The 17,862-nt window shown below is 44.2% G+C and overlaps 2 protein-coding genes across 2 annotated transcripts in view; one reads left to right on the top strand and one right to left on the bottom strand.

The window, feature by feature from the left end:
* Nucleotides 1–17,862, bottom strand: part of LOC119655327 (voltage-gated potassium channel subunit beta-2) — a 116,437-nt gene that overhangs the window by 32,191 nt on the left and 66,384 nt on the right. The window lies entirely within an intron of this gene.
* LOC119655328 lies at nucleotides 14,852–16,402 on the top strand. Its single transcript, XM_038061169.1, has 4 exons — nucleotides 14,852–15,551; nucleotides 15,610–15,709; nucleotides 15,767–16,027; nucleotides 16,090–16,402. Exons 1-4 carry the CDS (start codon nucleotides 14,890–14,892, stop codon nucleotides 16,147–16,149), a joined length of 1,083 nt encoding a protein of 360 aa, XP_037917097.1. The 5' UTR covers nucleotides 14,852–14,889; the 3' UTR covers nucleotides 16,150–16,402.

Raw genomic sequence — 17,862 nt, 5'->3', positions numbered from 1 at the left:
CCCCGTAAACCAGCTCCGCGGGGCTGGCAGCAAATTCCTCTCGGCGGGTTGTACGAAGGCCGAGTAGGACGAGAGGCAAGACTTGCGTCCAGGACGGGTCGTCGCGTGCCATAATGGCGGCTTTCAGCGTCCGGTGCCAACGTTCCAACATCCCATTGGATTGTGGGTGGTATGCCGTAGTCCGCTGGCGTTTAAAACCAAGGAGTTTGCCTAACTCGGAGAAAAGGGTGGACTCAAATTGCATTCCCTGGTCAGTGATGACCACTGCAGGGACGCCAAAGCGAGGTATCCACTCTCGACAGAGGGCTTCAGCACATGATTGCGCCGTGATGTCTTTCAGAGGTATTGCCTCAGGCCACCGCGTGAACCTGTCGATGATTGTGAGGCAATACTTATAACCATGCGAGTCTCGCAAAGGCCCTATAATGTCGAGGTGTATGGTGTGGAAACGCTTGGTAGTGCGGGGGAATGAGCCCACTTCTTTCCTAACATGCCTGGAGACCTTACATTTTTGGCATGCGATGCACTCTCTGGCCCAGGAATTAATATCCTTGTTCATGGAGGGCCAGAAGTATTTTCCGGTGACTAACCAGTTTGTTGTCCTGATGCCGGGGTGCGCCAAGTCGTGAACTGCGTGGAACACTTCCTTGCGAAATGTGGCCGGAATGTATGGCCGAGGTCCCTTTTCCGAGTCTTCGCAGCAGAGCGAGAGGTTTGAGCCGAAGATGGGCAACTCCCGAAATTTGTATTTGGGGTTGGACTTGAGGCTCTGAAGTGCTGCGTCATCCACTTGCGCCTTGGCAATAGCCGAGAAATCGAGTGAGGCGGGGATGTTAACTTCGGAGACACGAGACAAAGCGTTAGCAACAATGTTGTCCTTCCCGGACACGTGCTGGATGTCCGACGTAAACTGGCTTATGAAGCTCAGGTGTCGAAGCTGACGAGGGGACGCTTTGTCGGGCTTCTGTTTCAAAGCGAACGTGAGAGGCTTATGGTCCGTGAACACTGTGAACGGCCTGCCTTCTAGGGAGAAACGGAAGTATTTGATGGACAGGTATGCGGCGAGCAGTTCGCGATCGTAGGTGCTGTAGTTCCGTTGAGCGGGATTCAACTGCTTCGAGAAGAAGCTCAACGGCTGCCAAACTTGGTCCACCTTTTGGTGAAGGGCAGCACCTACTGCGATGTCAGAGGCATCAACAAAAACGGCTAGGGGTGCATCTTGCAGAGGGAATGCCAAGAGTGTAGCGTCAGCCAGTTGTTGACGAGATTTGTCAAACGCGCAGATAGCCTCTTCAGACCACACGATCTCTCGTGTGTCCTTAGTTTTGGGGCCAGACAAGTACGCGTTCAAAATGGACTGGAGATGGGCGGCCTTGGGCAGGAAACGACGGTAGAAGTTTAGCATGCCCAAGAACCTCCTCAACTCCCTCACTGTCTTTGGACGCGGGAAGCTTGTGATTGCTTGCACCTTGTCTGGGTCGGGCTGTATTCCTTCAGGGGAAATGAAATGGCCGAGGAATCTCACCTGTTGTTGAAGGAATTTGCATTTCTCAACGTTTAGGACTAAACCGGCCTCAAGGAGACGTTGAAAAATGCACTCGAGATGGGCTAAGTGCTCAGACTCAGTGGAAGAAGCGACCAAAACATCATCCAAATATACGAAACAGAATTCGAGGTTTCGCAGGACTGAGTGAATGAACCTTTGAAAGGTTTGCGCCGCGTTGCACAATCCGAAAGTCATCCGGGTGAACTCGAAGAGTCCAAAGAGTGTGCATATTGCCGTCTTTGGAATGTCTTCAGGAGCTACTGGAATTTGGTGATAAGCCTTGGTTAAGTCCAAGGTCGAAAAGATGCGGCAATTCGCGAGGTGATGCGCAAAGTCGTGGATGAGTGGAATTGGATATCGGTCAGGAACAGTTTGTGCATTTAGCCTTCTGTAATCCCCACATGGGCGCCATTCGCCGTTTGGCTTAGGGACCATATGCAGTGGGGAAGACCAACAGCTGTTTGAGGGCCTGCAGATACCCTGTTGAACGAGTTGTTCAAACTCTTTCCGTGCAATTGCCAGTTTCTGAGATGGTAGAGGACGCACCTTCGAGAAGATCGGGGAACCAGTAGTGATAATGTGGTGCTGCACATTGTGCTTCACTGGTTTGGAGAGACTACAGTTGGTAGTAATCTGGCTGAACTTTTGGAGAAGTGCCCGAACACGAGAGTCGGTAATGTCTTCTAAAAGAACGGAAAGATTATTGCCTGGGTGAGATACCATATGTCCCGACGTATTAAGGTTGGTCGTGGAATCTATAAGAGACTTGTTTTGCAAGTCCACCAGCAATCCATAGTGACACAGGAAGTCTGCGCCTAGTATGGGGAAGCTGACATCCGCCAGGATGAAACGCCACGAAAACGTCCTACGCAAGCCAAGACTCACGTCCACTTGCCTATACCCGTACGTGTTTATGCGGGAGGAATTTGCTGCCGCAAGTTTGAGCGGTTGAGGGAAAAGTTGATGATGCTGGGGTACGGGAAGAACCGAAACCTCCGCACCCGTGTCGACGAGGTAGTTGCGCCTGCTGAGGGGGTCAAAAATAGTTAGGCGACGTGGTGCTGCGTTCTGGGTGGACGCCGCCAAAACCCCCCGCGGACCTAGTTTTTTGCGGTAGAAGAGAATCTACACGGTAGCGTACATCTTGTCGCTTTATCCCCGAATCTGCGGTGGTACCAGCAAATCCCTGGGTCCGTGGACTGTCTTGACGACCTGCTACCTGATCGCCCTTTTCGGATGGCAGACCGCGAGCGTGCTCGCGATCTGGCGCCCGAACGCTGAGCGTCCAACGTCGCCCGCATCTCGGCCATACTGGCTGTTAATGCAGCAATCTCGCGCCTCAATTCACCCACCTCATCCGACGGTGGTTGAACGGCCGCCAAGGTTGGGCGTACGTACACCTCCTGAACCTGGTCGGCCGTCGCTGCCAGTTCCTCCAAGGAACCGGAGACGCAAGCGAGGATCGCCTGGGTGCCCTCCGGGAGCCGACGCAGCCAGAGCGACTTGATCAGGTCTTCGCCGATCTTACTCCCACCCAATTGCCTCATTTCACGAAGCAATTGGCTGGGAGTTCGATCACCTAAGGTTAAACCTGCCAGCAAGTGGTCTAATTTTGCCGACTCGCTTGCCGACAGGCGCCTGATCAACTCGCTCTTGAGCTGCACATACGATGTCGACTTCACCACGTCGGACACCAGAAGTATGGACTCTTCGTCCAGGCCGATCACCGCGTAGTTGAAACGGGTCGCGTCCGATGTGATGCCGGACATTTGGAACTGTGCTTCCAGATGCACGAACCACAGTTCGGGGTTCCGCCGCCAAAACGGAGGAACGCGTACGGCGAGGGCGGTCACTTGCGGGTTCGATGGGCCTGCTGCGTCTTTATTGTCAAAAGACATCTTGTTTCACGAAAAGTACGAGATTGAAATGCAAACGCGGTGAGTTTATTCTGAAACGCGGTGAACTTTACACCGACACGGCAGGCCGCACCCACAAATGCACGCACGAAACGAGAAAAAAACGAAGCGGACGCTATCCAGCGCAGACCAAAAACACCACCAATGAGAATGGAGGACTCGCGATGCTAAACACCTGCACGCCGTCTCTTGCAGCGATTTCAATTTTTTTATTACTATTTTTTTTTTTTTTAACTGAATAAATAAATAAATATTATATATAAATGAATAATAATTTCTCTTAAGAATAACTCCTCGTTGTTTGTCGGCTGTAGCTGCGGCGTTGGCGGTGCTGGGGACGTCCGTTTGTTGCCGTTGTTGATCGTTGTGGCAATGATGACTAGTCCGGTGCGTGAAAGGTGTTGTGCAGGAGGGCGTGCGTACGGGAAGTCGCGTGAAAATCCACTTCTGGTGAGGGTCCGACGTGTGTCGCGCAGTACACTGTGTAGAGAAGGTTTTCTCGCGTTTTTCTTTCTTGCCTCTGCTCCGACTCGGGATGTGGAGATGTGACACGTTTTCGTGATGTTTACCACGGCACTCCACACTCAACTGTAGATGCGAACGCGTGAAAATCGCTTGCCGTACGGTCTACTGATGTTTTGGAAGGATTTCTCAGTCCTTGGAAGTTCTATTTCTGCCGTGTTGTTCGGACGAATTTTTGTCGTTAATAGAACTTCACCAATGTCGGCGATGGTGGAGTTGAGTGCGGCGGCGAAAGTGGCTGCGGCAGCGATGGCGGCTGCGGGTGCGGAACTCTTACTTATCTCCAATCGGTTGTTGCGGCTGCCTGCTGGGCGATTGTGCTTGCGCAGACTGCGATTTGTTGATGGGGATGATGATGTGCTTGAGTTTTTCAATTTTGCAGGTTCTGGGAATTCGGGATCCTAGTTGTTGATGCTGTTGGTGCGAGTTCCGGGGTCACCAATTAAGTAATCCAATTAAGTAATTATGATTACTTATTATTTTTATTGAAATATTTAAGCGAACTCAATGCGAATTTTATACAGCAAACTCAACGCGAATTCTATACAGTAAACTCAACTCAAATTCTATTTTCAAAAAGGACTACCATATTCTTTAGCAATTTTCAACTTAATAATTAAATTCAGTGACAGGTCTGAAAAACATAATTACTGCGATCTTCCACTCCCTTGGTGTGCCACGCAAAGTGGATAGATCCGCGCCATCTATTCGCTCGCAACATTCGAAATAAATTTCGAATGCTGCGAATCCTGCCGCGCCACACTGTTTCTCCTAAACTTAGTGGTGGCAGTATTTGTCCGTCGTTTTCAGTTGGCGGGACCTCCATCTCGCCGATGTTCTGGTTGTTCAGTAGCTCATCAAAGTACTCAACCCATCGCTCCAATATGCCCATTCTGCCGGAAATCAGATTTCCCTCTTTGTCTCGGCAGGATGAGCATCGAGGTGTATAAGGCTTCATCCTGCTGACTTTTTGGTACAACTTGCGCGCCTGGTGCGGTTGCTCCCTGTACTTTTCTAGTTCACAGACTTGTTGGATCTCCCAGTCTTCCTTTTTCCGTCTGTGAAGTCGCTTCTCCGCTCGACGGAGTTCGTGATAAGTCTCTGTGCGTGCCCGCGTTCTTTGAGAATGCAACATTACTCGGTATGCGGCATTCTTCCGTTCCGTTGCTAGCTTACATTCATCGTCAAACCAGCCGTTCCGACTCCTTTTGTGGCTGGGGCCAAGTATGTTTGTGGCCGCATCCATGATAACGTTCTTCAGGTGATTGTGAAGATCATTTGTTGATGCTTCATCTCCAGGTCCTCTGTTGACTGCGGTTATTGCGGCATCCATTTCCCTCTTATAGGTGTCGCGGAGGGTTGTCTTGTGGATGGCTTCAGTGTTCACTCTCATCTGATTGTCAGAAGGTATTCTAGGTGGTATTGTTATTCGAGCTCGGAGCACCATGCCAACGAGATAGTGATCCGAGTCTATATTGGCCCCCCTATATGTTCTGGCATTCATCAAGGCTGAGAGGTGGCGGCGTTCGATCAACACGTGGTCAATTTGGTTGAAAGTGGTCCCGTCTGGAGAGGCCCACTTATGTTTGTGGACCGCTTTCCGCGCAAACCAGGTACTTCCAACAACCATTTCGTGTGACCCTGCTAATTGAATAATCCGCAGTCCGTTATCATTTGTATTTTCGTGTAAGCTATGGGAGCCAACGTATCGCCTGAATACGGGCTCCTTTCCTACTTGGCTGTTAAAATCCTCAAGTATGATTTTGATATCATACATATCTGGGACAGGCTTCGAGGGTTTGTTCTACTACCTCGAGGAAGGTATCCTTCTCCGACTCTGCAGTCTCCTCTGTAGGGGCGTGAACGTTAATGAGGCTTATATTTCTAAACTTGCCTCGCAAGCGCAGAGTGCATAGCCGTTCACTAATGTTTTCAAAGCCGATAACAGCAGGTTTCATTTTTTTGGTTGACTAAGTAACCAACTCCTAGCACATGGTTTACTGGATGACCGCTATAATATATGATGTATGGCTCTTCTCCAGGAAGACGGTGCCTGTCCATCGCATCTCTTGTAACGCTGTTATATCAGGCCTATATTGGAACAGGGTATCGGCTAGCTGCTCGTCAGCTTTATCTCTGTACAGGGAGCGTACGTTCCATGAGAAAATGCGCAAATCGTTAATCCGTTGTCGTTGCCGGGTTCATCGTTGTAAAATCCATCCTGTCTGAGGCTCCTTTCGTGGCTTCGTAACATCGGTTTTCCGTGTAGGGTTGTCAGTTCTACCCAACGAAACCGTAGCCGTTTTCGTCCCTCTTCTACATACTTTTTGAACCTTGGGTGTTAGACTCAAAAAGAGGAGTCCGTGGACCATAAATAGTGGAGAGCAAATTGCTCTTGATTTGGTCCGTTCCGGCATCAAGTCGATGCGGACTTAGGACTCCCCTGTTCCTAAAAAAAGAGGGTACTGTTCCTTACGTGCCTGTCCCTTAATGTCATCTTCCTATTGTAAAAATAATGTAAGTTATGTATGTACGCTAGCCAGATTGAGGGCTGGATTGTTGACACTTTCGCTATTCAATATAATTTTTTTTGTGGCGTTTCAGCGTTTCCGTTTTGTTGCTTCCGCTTTATTGAAACGTATTTAATTGCGTAAAATGATTAATTTTTAATATATCATCTATTATGGGAGCTAAGAATTTACTACTGAAGGAGGTGTGGATCATTGGCATTATTCTTTTTCAGCAAAGCTTTGTCGTTATTACCGAGAAATACTTTTTCATTTCCGATTTGGCCATTGAAATTCCCGAGGAATATTTTATGGTACATTTTACGTTTTATGAAATACAATAGGACAATAATGGCTCCGCTCAATATTTCACTTATAAATAGATGTGTATCACTTCCTTGTGCTATCGTATTGAAAAAAGCGATTCCTACTTTTCGATGTGTGTGAATTGCCCAAAATAATTTGCATGGCTCCATCACGCGATATGCACATTTGTTATAAAAATAAGAAAATTATTCCACCCTTCGCGTACATGACTGAACTTTTGAATAACCACACTCCATGTGTGGAGATTTCGCGTACAATAAATCGGGAGTTGGTGTGCCTGTACGTGCCAATGTTGGGGTTTATTTTTATTATATTAGAAGGGCAAGTATTGATTTCGTTGTTATAGATTTTGGTATGAAGGGCTTTTCAAGCCTATAAGGATGTGTATGTTTGTATGTATACTCGTATTCAAAATTACTATATACGAATTGCAGATAAGATTTAATCAAACGCTAGGGGTACTAATGTAATTCTGTAGGAATAGTAGTCAACACTCTTAACTCTAATTTATCATTTTATTCCCTCAGATAGGAGCTCCCACTGTCATCAGGGGAATAAGAACTCATTTGCAGTAACCTTATTCGTCACCTAGTGACTTCAAATATTGATGTGTTTGTTAATGACGCCTTGTCTACAACTTAGAAAAGGAGATACTTGTCGATAGGAATTCGTTGTTATCCAAGGACAAATATTACTTTTACCTGACATAAGTCCGAAAATATGGCCCAGTAAATCTTGCGGGAGTAAATTCCGCAACTGTGGATAGTACATGTTAGGATTCTAACGAAAATTATCAGACCAATAAAAGAAGAATTATAATAGTTCTAGGTTATGACCCAGCGGAGACTTCAGATGCAGAGGAGAAAAGAGCTTCATAAGAGGATTGCTTTTAGGATGAACTCAAAGGTAAGAAAAAATTCACGGCAATACTGGTATAGTATTACCAATATTGTTTAAGAAGGTAATGGAGTAGGTGGTATTTAGAGGATCAGACACCATATGGGGCTACCATCGTGAGAGATTTCTAGAAGGATTCTAGGATTTCTGAAAATGCTATGTCATCATCCTGATAACAAGGACAATACCCACAGCGGCCAACAAACAATAATTTCAGAACTGTGGAGAGAACCACAGGGCGGGGAACCAACATGTTTTACACCGAAAAGGATGGCCTACAATAGCTGCTGTAGACAAAAGTCCTGGAGGTGTGAATTGTGAAATGGTTCAGGGCGTTCATTTGAACAGATTAACAGATTACGTTCCAAAGCTTCGCTAAAAGCTCTCCAGGAATTATTCATCCAGAAAGAGAAGGTTACTAATGATTTTCATGCACCTCTAGATGCATTGGTAATTCGTACATGAATCTTAGTAAGGCATGTAAAAGGAGCGGATATGTTCGCTTCTCTATATAACTGTTGGACACAAGGGGACAATTTGGAACACGGTAATCCAAGCTAAGAAGGCTTTTTAGATTGACCTTGGCGGCCTTGAACAAAAGAACGTCTCGTGTGTGCTCCGTAGGCATCATGAACAAGGGATGTAATCAATCTGGGTGCCCTGACGATATATGTAGCATTGTTTTTAATCACAAAACATCTCGAAGTTGCTCAGTTGTACCAATGTGAAGTAACTAGTGATGTTAGAGCTTACCTAGAGAGTCTTGCATTGACGCTTCCCAGGAAAAAACCGAAGCGGACCTCCTCGCTAAGTAAGAGAGATTATCATTGGTAGAGAACTGGGAGTGATATCATCATTTCCAAACTGACCATCCAATAATGAGAGTGATGATAGAAGCGAAGATCAGCTTCGCAGAACCTGTGAAATATGCTTGTGACAATTTCATCATGTTACTTACTTAGGACTTGGCTAAATTCTACCTAATCTCTCTTGATGACGGATTCCAAGATAGGTCTGCCAAGAAATCGCATTGAAAGTTTTTATAAAAAAAAGATATTATACCTCTACCTCAGGAAAATACTACTCTGTAGGAACGGGAGGGCATGTCTACATCTTGTCGAAATACAAGCAAGGATTCTTGACGCATGACGCTCAATTAGTGCTATGGTGCGTGCTAACACCTCGACTGTTGTAATAAAAACAATGGTAGTCAAATCTAAATTGTTCAAATTTTTAGGGCTAATCTATAGCGTAGTGACTCTGGTACGCTACAACCAGAGTTCTTGTTGAGCACGCCAAAGAATTGTTGCCGCAGCCTATCTCTAGCAAGGCACATAAGGGTCTCTCTCTCCATTCCGCAACTTCGACAATACGAAATCTAAAACATGCCGGGTCTGCAACATGATCTTTTGTAGGCCAACGCTCTGGACAAACGCATATTCCTGTACTTATACGAGACAATTGCAGAAAGTTGAAGAGGTACTTCAGGAGAGACTCATAGGTGTCTGCGACATAGAATGCACAGGCGGTAAAAATGACTGCAATCGCCTATACTTTGGTAGTCCACGTACTCAATGTGTTATATATTATGTGTCAGTGACATCTCTGACGCCAGTAAAGGAGTCGAGCGATGTGATGGCTGGTTGATGAAGGCCATTATAATTTTAGCTGATCGAATTTCTTTTCCACATAGGCGCCACAGACAACTCGACATGGTACCCAGCGATATTTCATTTGGTAGCCGCTCGATACCACCACTTGTAGTGTGCCTCTCTACGAAAATGTCACTATTACAGATGATTCCAATGGCAATGCGTTTTGCGATAATACAAACTGCAACCGGTGCCATGTGGGTAAAGTCTTTACTATACGCAATTAATTGATTTGGGAATACTTATGACCTTTTAGTTTCAATACATAGTTTATCAAACAGCTGCCTCATCTTTCAATATTTTGTAGTGGGATTAGTAAGACAAAAATTTGGGGAAAAGCAGTGGTATACAGAAAACACGGATCCGGAATATAACTCCATGAAAGCCAACTTATCGTTCTCCAAAAAGTTGATACGAGGTTCTCAAGGAATTAAGCTTCTTATCTACGGAAACTTTACGGATCTAGGGTGTGGAGTCGAAAAATACCTTCTCAAATGCAGGTTGTTCCTCGAAACTTATCCATTCAATAATCTAACTAACTAACTATATCCGAAAAAACCCTGCGGATGCTTGTTCGCTTCGGTTGGTATGTTATGCTATGGGGCTGCGACTCGGCGGATTTTTTAATTTTCATACGAGTGAAAATGAATCAATGAAAATATAAAAAAATAACAACAATTGTAAAGAAGCGGGTCCCCATATCATATAATGTTGTGTAAGTCTGGAGTGAAGGTAGGAGTCAAGAGACCCGTTGGCTTCTCTAGTGCGGTGAAGGGTATCGCAATGGCCATACTACTAAAATTATAATACTACCGAAATATCGTCGCAAGGAATGGAGCGCTTAGCTCATGTTTACCGTCATACGCTCTCGACCACGTCTTATGCTGGTACACTATGCGGTGGAGAACACGGCGAAATACTTAGGACCACAGCCCTAAATTGGCAACTTGGAAAAGAGCAGAACATGGGCTGCGGATTACGTATAAACGATCACATGATAGCAATCTACCTTCCGAAAGCTGCAGCGATGGGGGTGGAAGAGCTTCTGGACCTATTAGTCGCTCAAATTGAGAGTATTTAGAAGTAAAGTGGGCTGCGTAAGCAAACTTCTTACGATCGAAGTAGACAACCGATCCCTAAAGGCAATTAAAAGCCATAGATGTCGTATCAATTATAGATTCGGTAAAAGTAGAGTGCATGTGTATAAGAAGAAACCGAAGAGGGACACTTAGAAGCTTATTGAGACCGAATTGGCCTACTGTACAATGAGGCTGAGAAGCTGGACAATCTAGACCTCGATCTCTTAAGATTCAACGTGGACAGCGAGTCATAAAATGCCATGTCGGAGGAGGAAGATGACCCTCTGACATGAGCTTCAAGTACTAGTGTACTAGTAGTTCAACCCTGAATACACCCCTCTATGTCGGATGACAAAATAATAAAATTCGATATTGAAGGCTACTTCGAAGTAAAAATAATAATGTGAATTCCAGTGAACAGATTGGAACTCCAATTTAAGCCCCTAAGCAGAAGCATACCTCATCTAGATGGGGCGGTGATGTCAGGAACGAAATGAAATTGGAGACAGAAAGATCATTGACGCATATGAAACCAGATGTCCATCTAAAACAATCACCTCAATTAAGAAATAAGAATAGAAGTCCGAAAGTTCTTCAACTTGGCAAAATAAACCGGGAATTGACTGAGGTTTAAAGCGCATTAATGAAGTACAACAACGGCATCAGCGATGGAAAGCAAAACAACTTCAGAAAATTCTGTGAAGGCATTGAACAAACCACAGAAACATCCCGACTATATAGGGCAATGGTCAAGGATAGGGAAATACCCGGGGTCTGTTTGAAAAAGGAAGATGGGACTTTTATTGAGAATGAAGAAGGGGGGAACATCTGCTTCTCAAAATTAATTTGCCGGAGTCTTATCCCACGGCGGAGCACAACAACATTCTGTTCGACATCCTAATAACAGACAAAGGGAGAAGCAAGCATAATTAAAATTTAAAAAATAGGTCTTTTCCGAAGCTAGAGTATGATGGAAAGTGGGAACTTTTAAGCCACTGAAATCAATCGGCGTGGATAGAACACTACTTCAGAGTTAATTAATTAATTAATTACCTGCATCCATGTCACCATGCTTAATGGGTAGAACGATCAACCGAAACTGCGGGGAACATCCAAAAGCTACAAGACCTTTGATGATTTGCAGATAATACACACCGCGCTGAATATATACTGCAATAGTGATGCTAGTAATTATCTACGGGCAGCGATCTGGGCAGATAAAACTGAACTCAGCCCAACAGTCAGGGAATTAGACAACTTCAAAGGCAGGCTTGCGTGGGTATCACTGGGTCATTGAGGAGATGTCTAACGACATCCTTGGAAGCCCTTCTGTGATTTAGATAGAAAAAGACTCACATTCCTTCTGGGCGATATTTCGAATAAATAATACCAAAAAGTAGCACGACATTGAGGTTTTATTTTGACAAATAAATTTGTAAGATGATGTAGCAGTAGGTAAACCAGGAAGAGCGTAGCAGTGATCGATGACTCAAATCAGCAACTGATTAGTTGGCACTTAGACGGGTCCCTCATGGCAGAGGGAGAAGGCATGGTTCATTGAAGAAGAAGAGAATGAAAGAAGAAAACGTACTTTGAACTAGCATATTTCAGGGAGACCATATACGCATAAGTAAATATACCTCCTTCAACCTCGGAAAGAACTGTTCCGGGTAGAATATTCCTATTATAACCGATAGCCAAGCAGGGAGGCAGCTAGCACAACAAGATCTGGATATTCTGTGTTCCAGGCCATATTGGGCAGCGGATGAGGTGCCCAGGAAAAGAGCGGAAATGCCGCTCTACGGATAAGAACCCGTTTGTGGAATTTGAAACGGGTTCAATGCTATGGAGCTAAGGAATAAAATGGACTGGCCGAACTTACTAAGAATGGAACAATCCTGGGTGTCTATGTTTGATAAGAACCCGAGTGCTTACAAAAAGAGTCTCACGGATCATTGCTGGCGAAATTACCACTTAGGGAAACTTGGGATTTCTAGCGACATTCTCTGCAGATTCTGTGAGGAGATCGACAGACATGTTTTAGGACAGTATAAGATTAACGGCGGACCACGTTCATTGATTTATATGAGACGTAGAAGTCCCTGACTGTGTTTACTTTTATTGGACACGTCGATTCAAAACAGGAACCAGAAAACTTCGTAAGTGTTCTCTGAAGGAATGCAACATTGCATAGGTCCGCTATGGATTCACCGAAAAAGTTTATCGTGTTGTTTTCTTAGCGACAAAGTCGTTTCTCTTAAAGACACTAATGAACTTCATGGTAGATGCATTCACCGATGTGCTGAAAGTTTAATTAGGAGGAAACTATCGAAATTTATGTTACCATAACACAGCGCAATAACTTGGTGCGAAAAAGCGGTTAGCGGAATTAAATGAAAGTATTTACCAAAAACTGTCTGATTTACTTCTCTTCACCTGAGGGGTGCTCAGAGGTGGCGAGAAAGCAGACGGTGCAAAAACCCTTTCGACTAAGCTATCACCAAATGGCCAAAGGAGATCCTGCAAGTAGTGGCACTGGGAAACGCTGTATTTACATCGAATTGTTAATCGTGCTTGCTGTTGGGCTAGGACGATTAGACTCCAGTCTAGCCGGGACCAATCTAAAGTAGCTTTTGTCATGAAACCTCAACAAAGGTTAACTGGTACCTGGGTACCGGGGTAGCCATCTGAGAGGATATTTCTCAGAAAAATCCAAGGGATGTTTTCTCGGCCCGGTTATTTGGAGTTGGCCCCTTGTGGGAGCCTAATGAGGGCTGCGATTGTACCCATATCGCGGGCGAAAGTCCTTGTTAGCTTAAGTATGGAGTTTCGCTGTACAACTAGGACGTATCTCTTAATTCCAGTAGAGGTGCTAGGTACACCTCGAATTCACTGATATGCATTTTGAGCCTGCACTCAGTATAGACTAGTAGCCATGTGCCAGGCATAGCAGAGGTTGCGGTCTCCGAATCAATCTGTGTTTAAACAGGACCGTGTGGTCAGGCCGACATGGAGGGTACTCACGTTGAAACACCAGGATTTAATTGTACACCCAAGGGTATTGATTTCCATGCGATGTGGCAATAAAATCTGCGAAACATTTCTTTATCCGGAGCGTTTACCGACAAAACTCACATATGAAGGAATGGCCATTTAATAATGAAAATCGAGACTGCCTTTCTCATGGTCACTTTATCATCTGAAGCCAAAGACTTTAAGGCCTTGATCTCGGTAACGGCCAATTTACCCCAGCGAAGGAAGGAAATGATTGAAACTGTAGCAGTGTCAGAAGTGTGCACGAAGCTTTGACAATACAAAACGTGGGATGCCTATTCCACGCTGGGGCGAATACTAAACTGAATAGAGGGAAAAAGGTGCCCGAAATTAAAACATCATCAAGAGTTCTGCAGAGAGGGCTTCATAACTTATCGTCGGTATCGATACATCCCCGGGTTCTTTCAGTATCTGCCTGCATGATCGCCATTAACCGAGGAAAGCGGTTGAGCTAACGCTCAATGAAAGGAAAGATGTTGAGTGCTACACGCACATGCCAAGAATATTTTTCGGATCCACCATCAGTAATAAACCGGCAACATTCGACACTATAATAATGCCCTGAGGAACGGGAGGCATTTAGGCTGTATCCAGCTACTCATGGGAAGCCAACTTCTCTAATGTTTCAGGAATCCTTGCTGCGCTGATTTAAATCTAATTAGGAAAATCTCACCCGGATGCCTATTCGACACTAAATAAAGGAGTGAATTTTAAGCGTTTCAATGTAGTAGAAGATGACGGTGCGCGAGAGAAAAATACTCCTTTCTGCCGTAAAATCAAAACACCTTATTAAAATGGCTGGAAATTTGCTTTTAAGGATGCTCGATTGCAGGAAGTAGACTTTTAAAGACAATTTTCTTTATGAATTGACTACAAGAATTGGTAATCATTGTGTATTCCAGAACCGTGAGCGTGGCTTCTTTTTGAAACACACATCCATTTCCTCCAAACAGCAAATATCATGTATGTCGATATGTCCTTGCTTTGAACACTTTAAAAATTTTATCTCTTTTCACTGTGGTGAAGGTAGTTCTTGGCAGAATTAACAGAATGGAGCAAAAGGATGTAGAATATATAATTGGGATTTCAACAAAGCTTCCTTTACGTCCAATTTGAAATTTAGATGAGTAAAAAAATGCCATAATATCTATATTCAGCTTCAATGTCGCAACTGATGGAACGCTTTCCCTCTAGTGTCATTAGAAATTGAACTAAACTTTTAAATGATGACACCAAAGGTAACTGTCCCACGCCTATTAGCAATAAATTGGCATTGATTATCGTAAATGCCTCTATATAAGGTGGGACCAATTATTTGCGGCTACAGTTCCTCTTCAGATAGAGTTGACAATGGAAATTCTTGGTAACAGTTTTAAACCCGTAATTGTTATGATGAAGCTTAGTGGAGTTTTGCCTATTGAAAAGTGGCCTCGTCTGCAGCAAGTCCTTTTTATGATAACATTTGGACTTATGTTATCCTTCAACAAGGATTGCATAGTTGGGAACTTAAATCAGGGTGAAATGAGAAGCGTGCTTATAACCTTCTCCGTAACTGGCACTGTACTGTTATCGACCTTCAGATACTTGGTTGTGCGCATCAGAATTGGAAAGATTCTGAAATTGTTTAAGGATCTTGACGCTATATCCTTTGACAAAGAGCAGGAAGTGGAACACAACTTTTTGCAAATTGTGAAAAAAGTGAAATTTCTGGTGAAAGTATCGACCGTGCTTTTCGGTTCTGGAATGGGATCGTTTGTGCTTCATGCCGTACTCATTGGTCGCAGGATACTGCCATTGGATGTTTTCTTTCAGGTCGACTATTCAAAGGATTTTGGTAGATGGATATTTTTGTATATTTGGCAGACATTGGACTTTTACGCTATGTGGTTGGCGAGCAGCATTTCCGAGATCATACCAGCGACAATTTTGATTATTCTCTGTGGACATCTCAGGAGCCTGGGCTATCAGTTGACCAATCTGCCAACTTGCCCGGTGGGAGCATTTAATAATGCATTGAAACTCTGGTTCATAGAATATCAGAAAATTAAAAGGTGATTTTTACTATCATTGGAAACATTTCAACGTCAACTTAACATAATGCAATTTAAGGGCATGCTCGGATTTCGAGGACATTTTTTCATCACAGTATTTCTTCGAAGCGCTCCTCTTATGTACTAATATCTGCGGGGCAATACTTGCTTTGATTCTGGTCAGATGAAACGCTATTCAAGATTGCTGCTTTTTTATACTTAATTTTTGATTTTAGGTTACGGATTGGGCAACATGTTTTTTCTATTTTACGATGGTTACAGTCCTGAGCTTTGAACTCTTTTGTCCTTCTTTGCTGGGTAACTTGATACAGACAAGGACTGAAGATCTTCAGTTTCGCTTGTACTCAGCTAACTGGGAGGAAATAAAAGGCACTGAGTCCATGAAAGCATTTCTGATATTCAACGAAGCTCTGAAGCGTCCTTTGTCCATCAGGTTTGGCAAGATATATGTCGTGAATCTAGATGCATTCAAAACGGTGAGTTTAGTTTGAAGATTTTTGAAAATTTCGATATCCCAAACCTTCATTTCTATTTCCAGATTCTCAAGTCAGCTTACTCTTTGCTCACAATTGCGTATCACTTCATATCCAATGAATAATGGATTCAGTTGTCTTCAGCTGACTTCTTAGTAGACCAGCTGACTTTGTCTTAACGGATTTCCTCAAAAAAAAACATTTGAGGCTTTGAAACCACGTATTTGTAAATGCCGCTTTTACGCTGTCCGCTTCTCTTGACTTATCGATTTTATCACACCTTTTACGCATGTGGTAAGGACATTGTATTGAATATTCATCGAAAATTTGCACGGAGTCATGGCAGTTTTATACATGTCATTGATATATGAAAATTAGCGTTTTGATCACTGTTATTTATATAAAGAATGTCGCTTGTTTTTTTTATAAGTGAAAATTCCCTATTCCTTCAGGGTTAAACAAATTTAAGGGTTCTTATTGCTTCCCCGACAATGGCCCATTAGCCATGGCTCTTACGAATCGTCACACATCTTCCAAAAGCAGGCAGTACACAAATGCTTTGTTGATGAAAACCAAAGTTTAGGTTAATTTAGTGAGGGAACCGAAGCTTCGAGCTCTCAGGCCTTTGTCAGGCCTTATTTAATGGCTTCCCGCCTGGGGGGTTCGCAGGCTTTCGGGAATCTGAGAACATCCTAGCTACCGACGTGTCTTCGTTTGTGATCTGAGGAGGCCGGGCAGCTGTATACGTAGGGCCGTCTCTTTTTCTTCCTCACATTGGTTGCAAACACCGAAACCACCACCCCAATTTGCTCCATATGGTACAATAGTTTAAGGAGCGGTGTCCCGTTAAAAGCCTTACTAGGGTTTTCATATCTCACTTCTGAAGAGACAACAAGGATGCCGCTCTAGCGGTCCTGTGAGTCTGTCGGTTCAGATTCAAATGGTGGGACCCCTTCATTTTTGTCGCAAGCATTCTTCTGCTGCCAATAAAATGGCATATATATCCTCCTGGAATATGGTCGTTAATTTTTCCGAGTGTTGGGGCCAGTTCCATAATCGGATTACCCAGGAACACACCTGCACGCGATCCGTCGTCCATGACTGACACGTCAGTGAACATTATTTAGCCACTTACTTCTTGTCTTTTAGTGATTACCATACAGTATGTCTTTTCAAGGACGAATCTGATGATTGGTCTGTGCCGGAGCCATATGTTTATCAGAAACTTTGGAGACAGGCACATGACCGTATATTTGCTGGCGTTTCTATGCGCCAATAATATAGAATCTATATGTTTCGTTGGATGCTTTCCACTTCTCCTCCAAATGGAAATGGGGTAGATTTAGGATAGGTTCGAGCGTCACGGTAGGCGTAGTACTCATGCTCCAGTAAAACTTAGGTAACCGAGCCTTTGTATCTGCGCCAGCTGCTTCTGGCTGTTAGCAAAGTTCAGTCTCGGCTACCAAACGATGCATGCATATATCAAAATGGGTTTTATTATAGATGCATACATCCAATAAATTCATTTTGGTGAAAGTCCACAGGTCTTACCTATCGCAGTCCTACAGGACCAGAGCAATATGCAGAATTTCTGATATTGTTCTTGGGTATGGTGGTTGGATTCTTAAATACTTGACTTTTTGTAACAGCTGAATTTTTGCCCTTGCTAAGGTGGATAGTGTGTAACTGCCCCCCCCCCCCCCCCTGGCGTTCCTAGTGAACATATATAGTCCATTCTTTCCTAGCGTTCACCGTGAGTCCGTTGCGGAGGCACTAACTGTGTATTACACGCAGGGCTGCGCATTCAAGCGGTGACATACTGTGTCCACAAAGTTCCC

Source organism: Hermetia illucens, chromosome 4 (genome assembly GCF_905115235.1).
Source record: "Hermetia illucens chromosome 4, iHerIll2.2.curated.20191125, whole genome shotgun sequence".
Taxonomy (NCBI): domain Eukaryota; kingdom Metazoa; phylum Arthropoda; class Insecta; order Diptera; family Stratiomyidae; genus Hermetia; species Hermetia illucens.
This window is presented reverse-complemented; position numbering and strand designations above follow the sequence as displayed.

What these genes read in the sequence shown, in the direction of transcription:
- LOC119655328 (XM_038061169.1), top strand. Translation starts at nt 14,890, where the DNA reads ATGATGAAGCTTAGTGGAGTTTTGCCTATTGAAAAGTGGCCTCGTCTG. An exon ending in GAATATCAGAAAATTAAAAG is followed by an intron (nt 15,552 to 15,609) that starts GTGATTTTTACT and finishes ATGCAATTTAAG; the next exon opens with GGCATGCTCGGATTTCGAGG. An exon ending in CAATACTTGCTTTGATTCTG is followed by an intron (nt 15,710 to 15,766) that starts GTCAGATGAAAC and finishes TTTTGATTTTAG; the next exon opens with GTTACGGATTGGGCAACATG.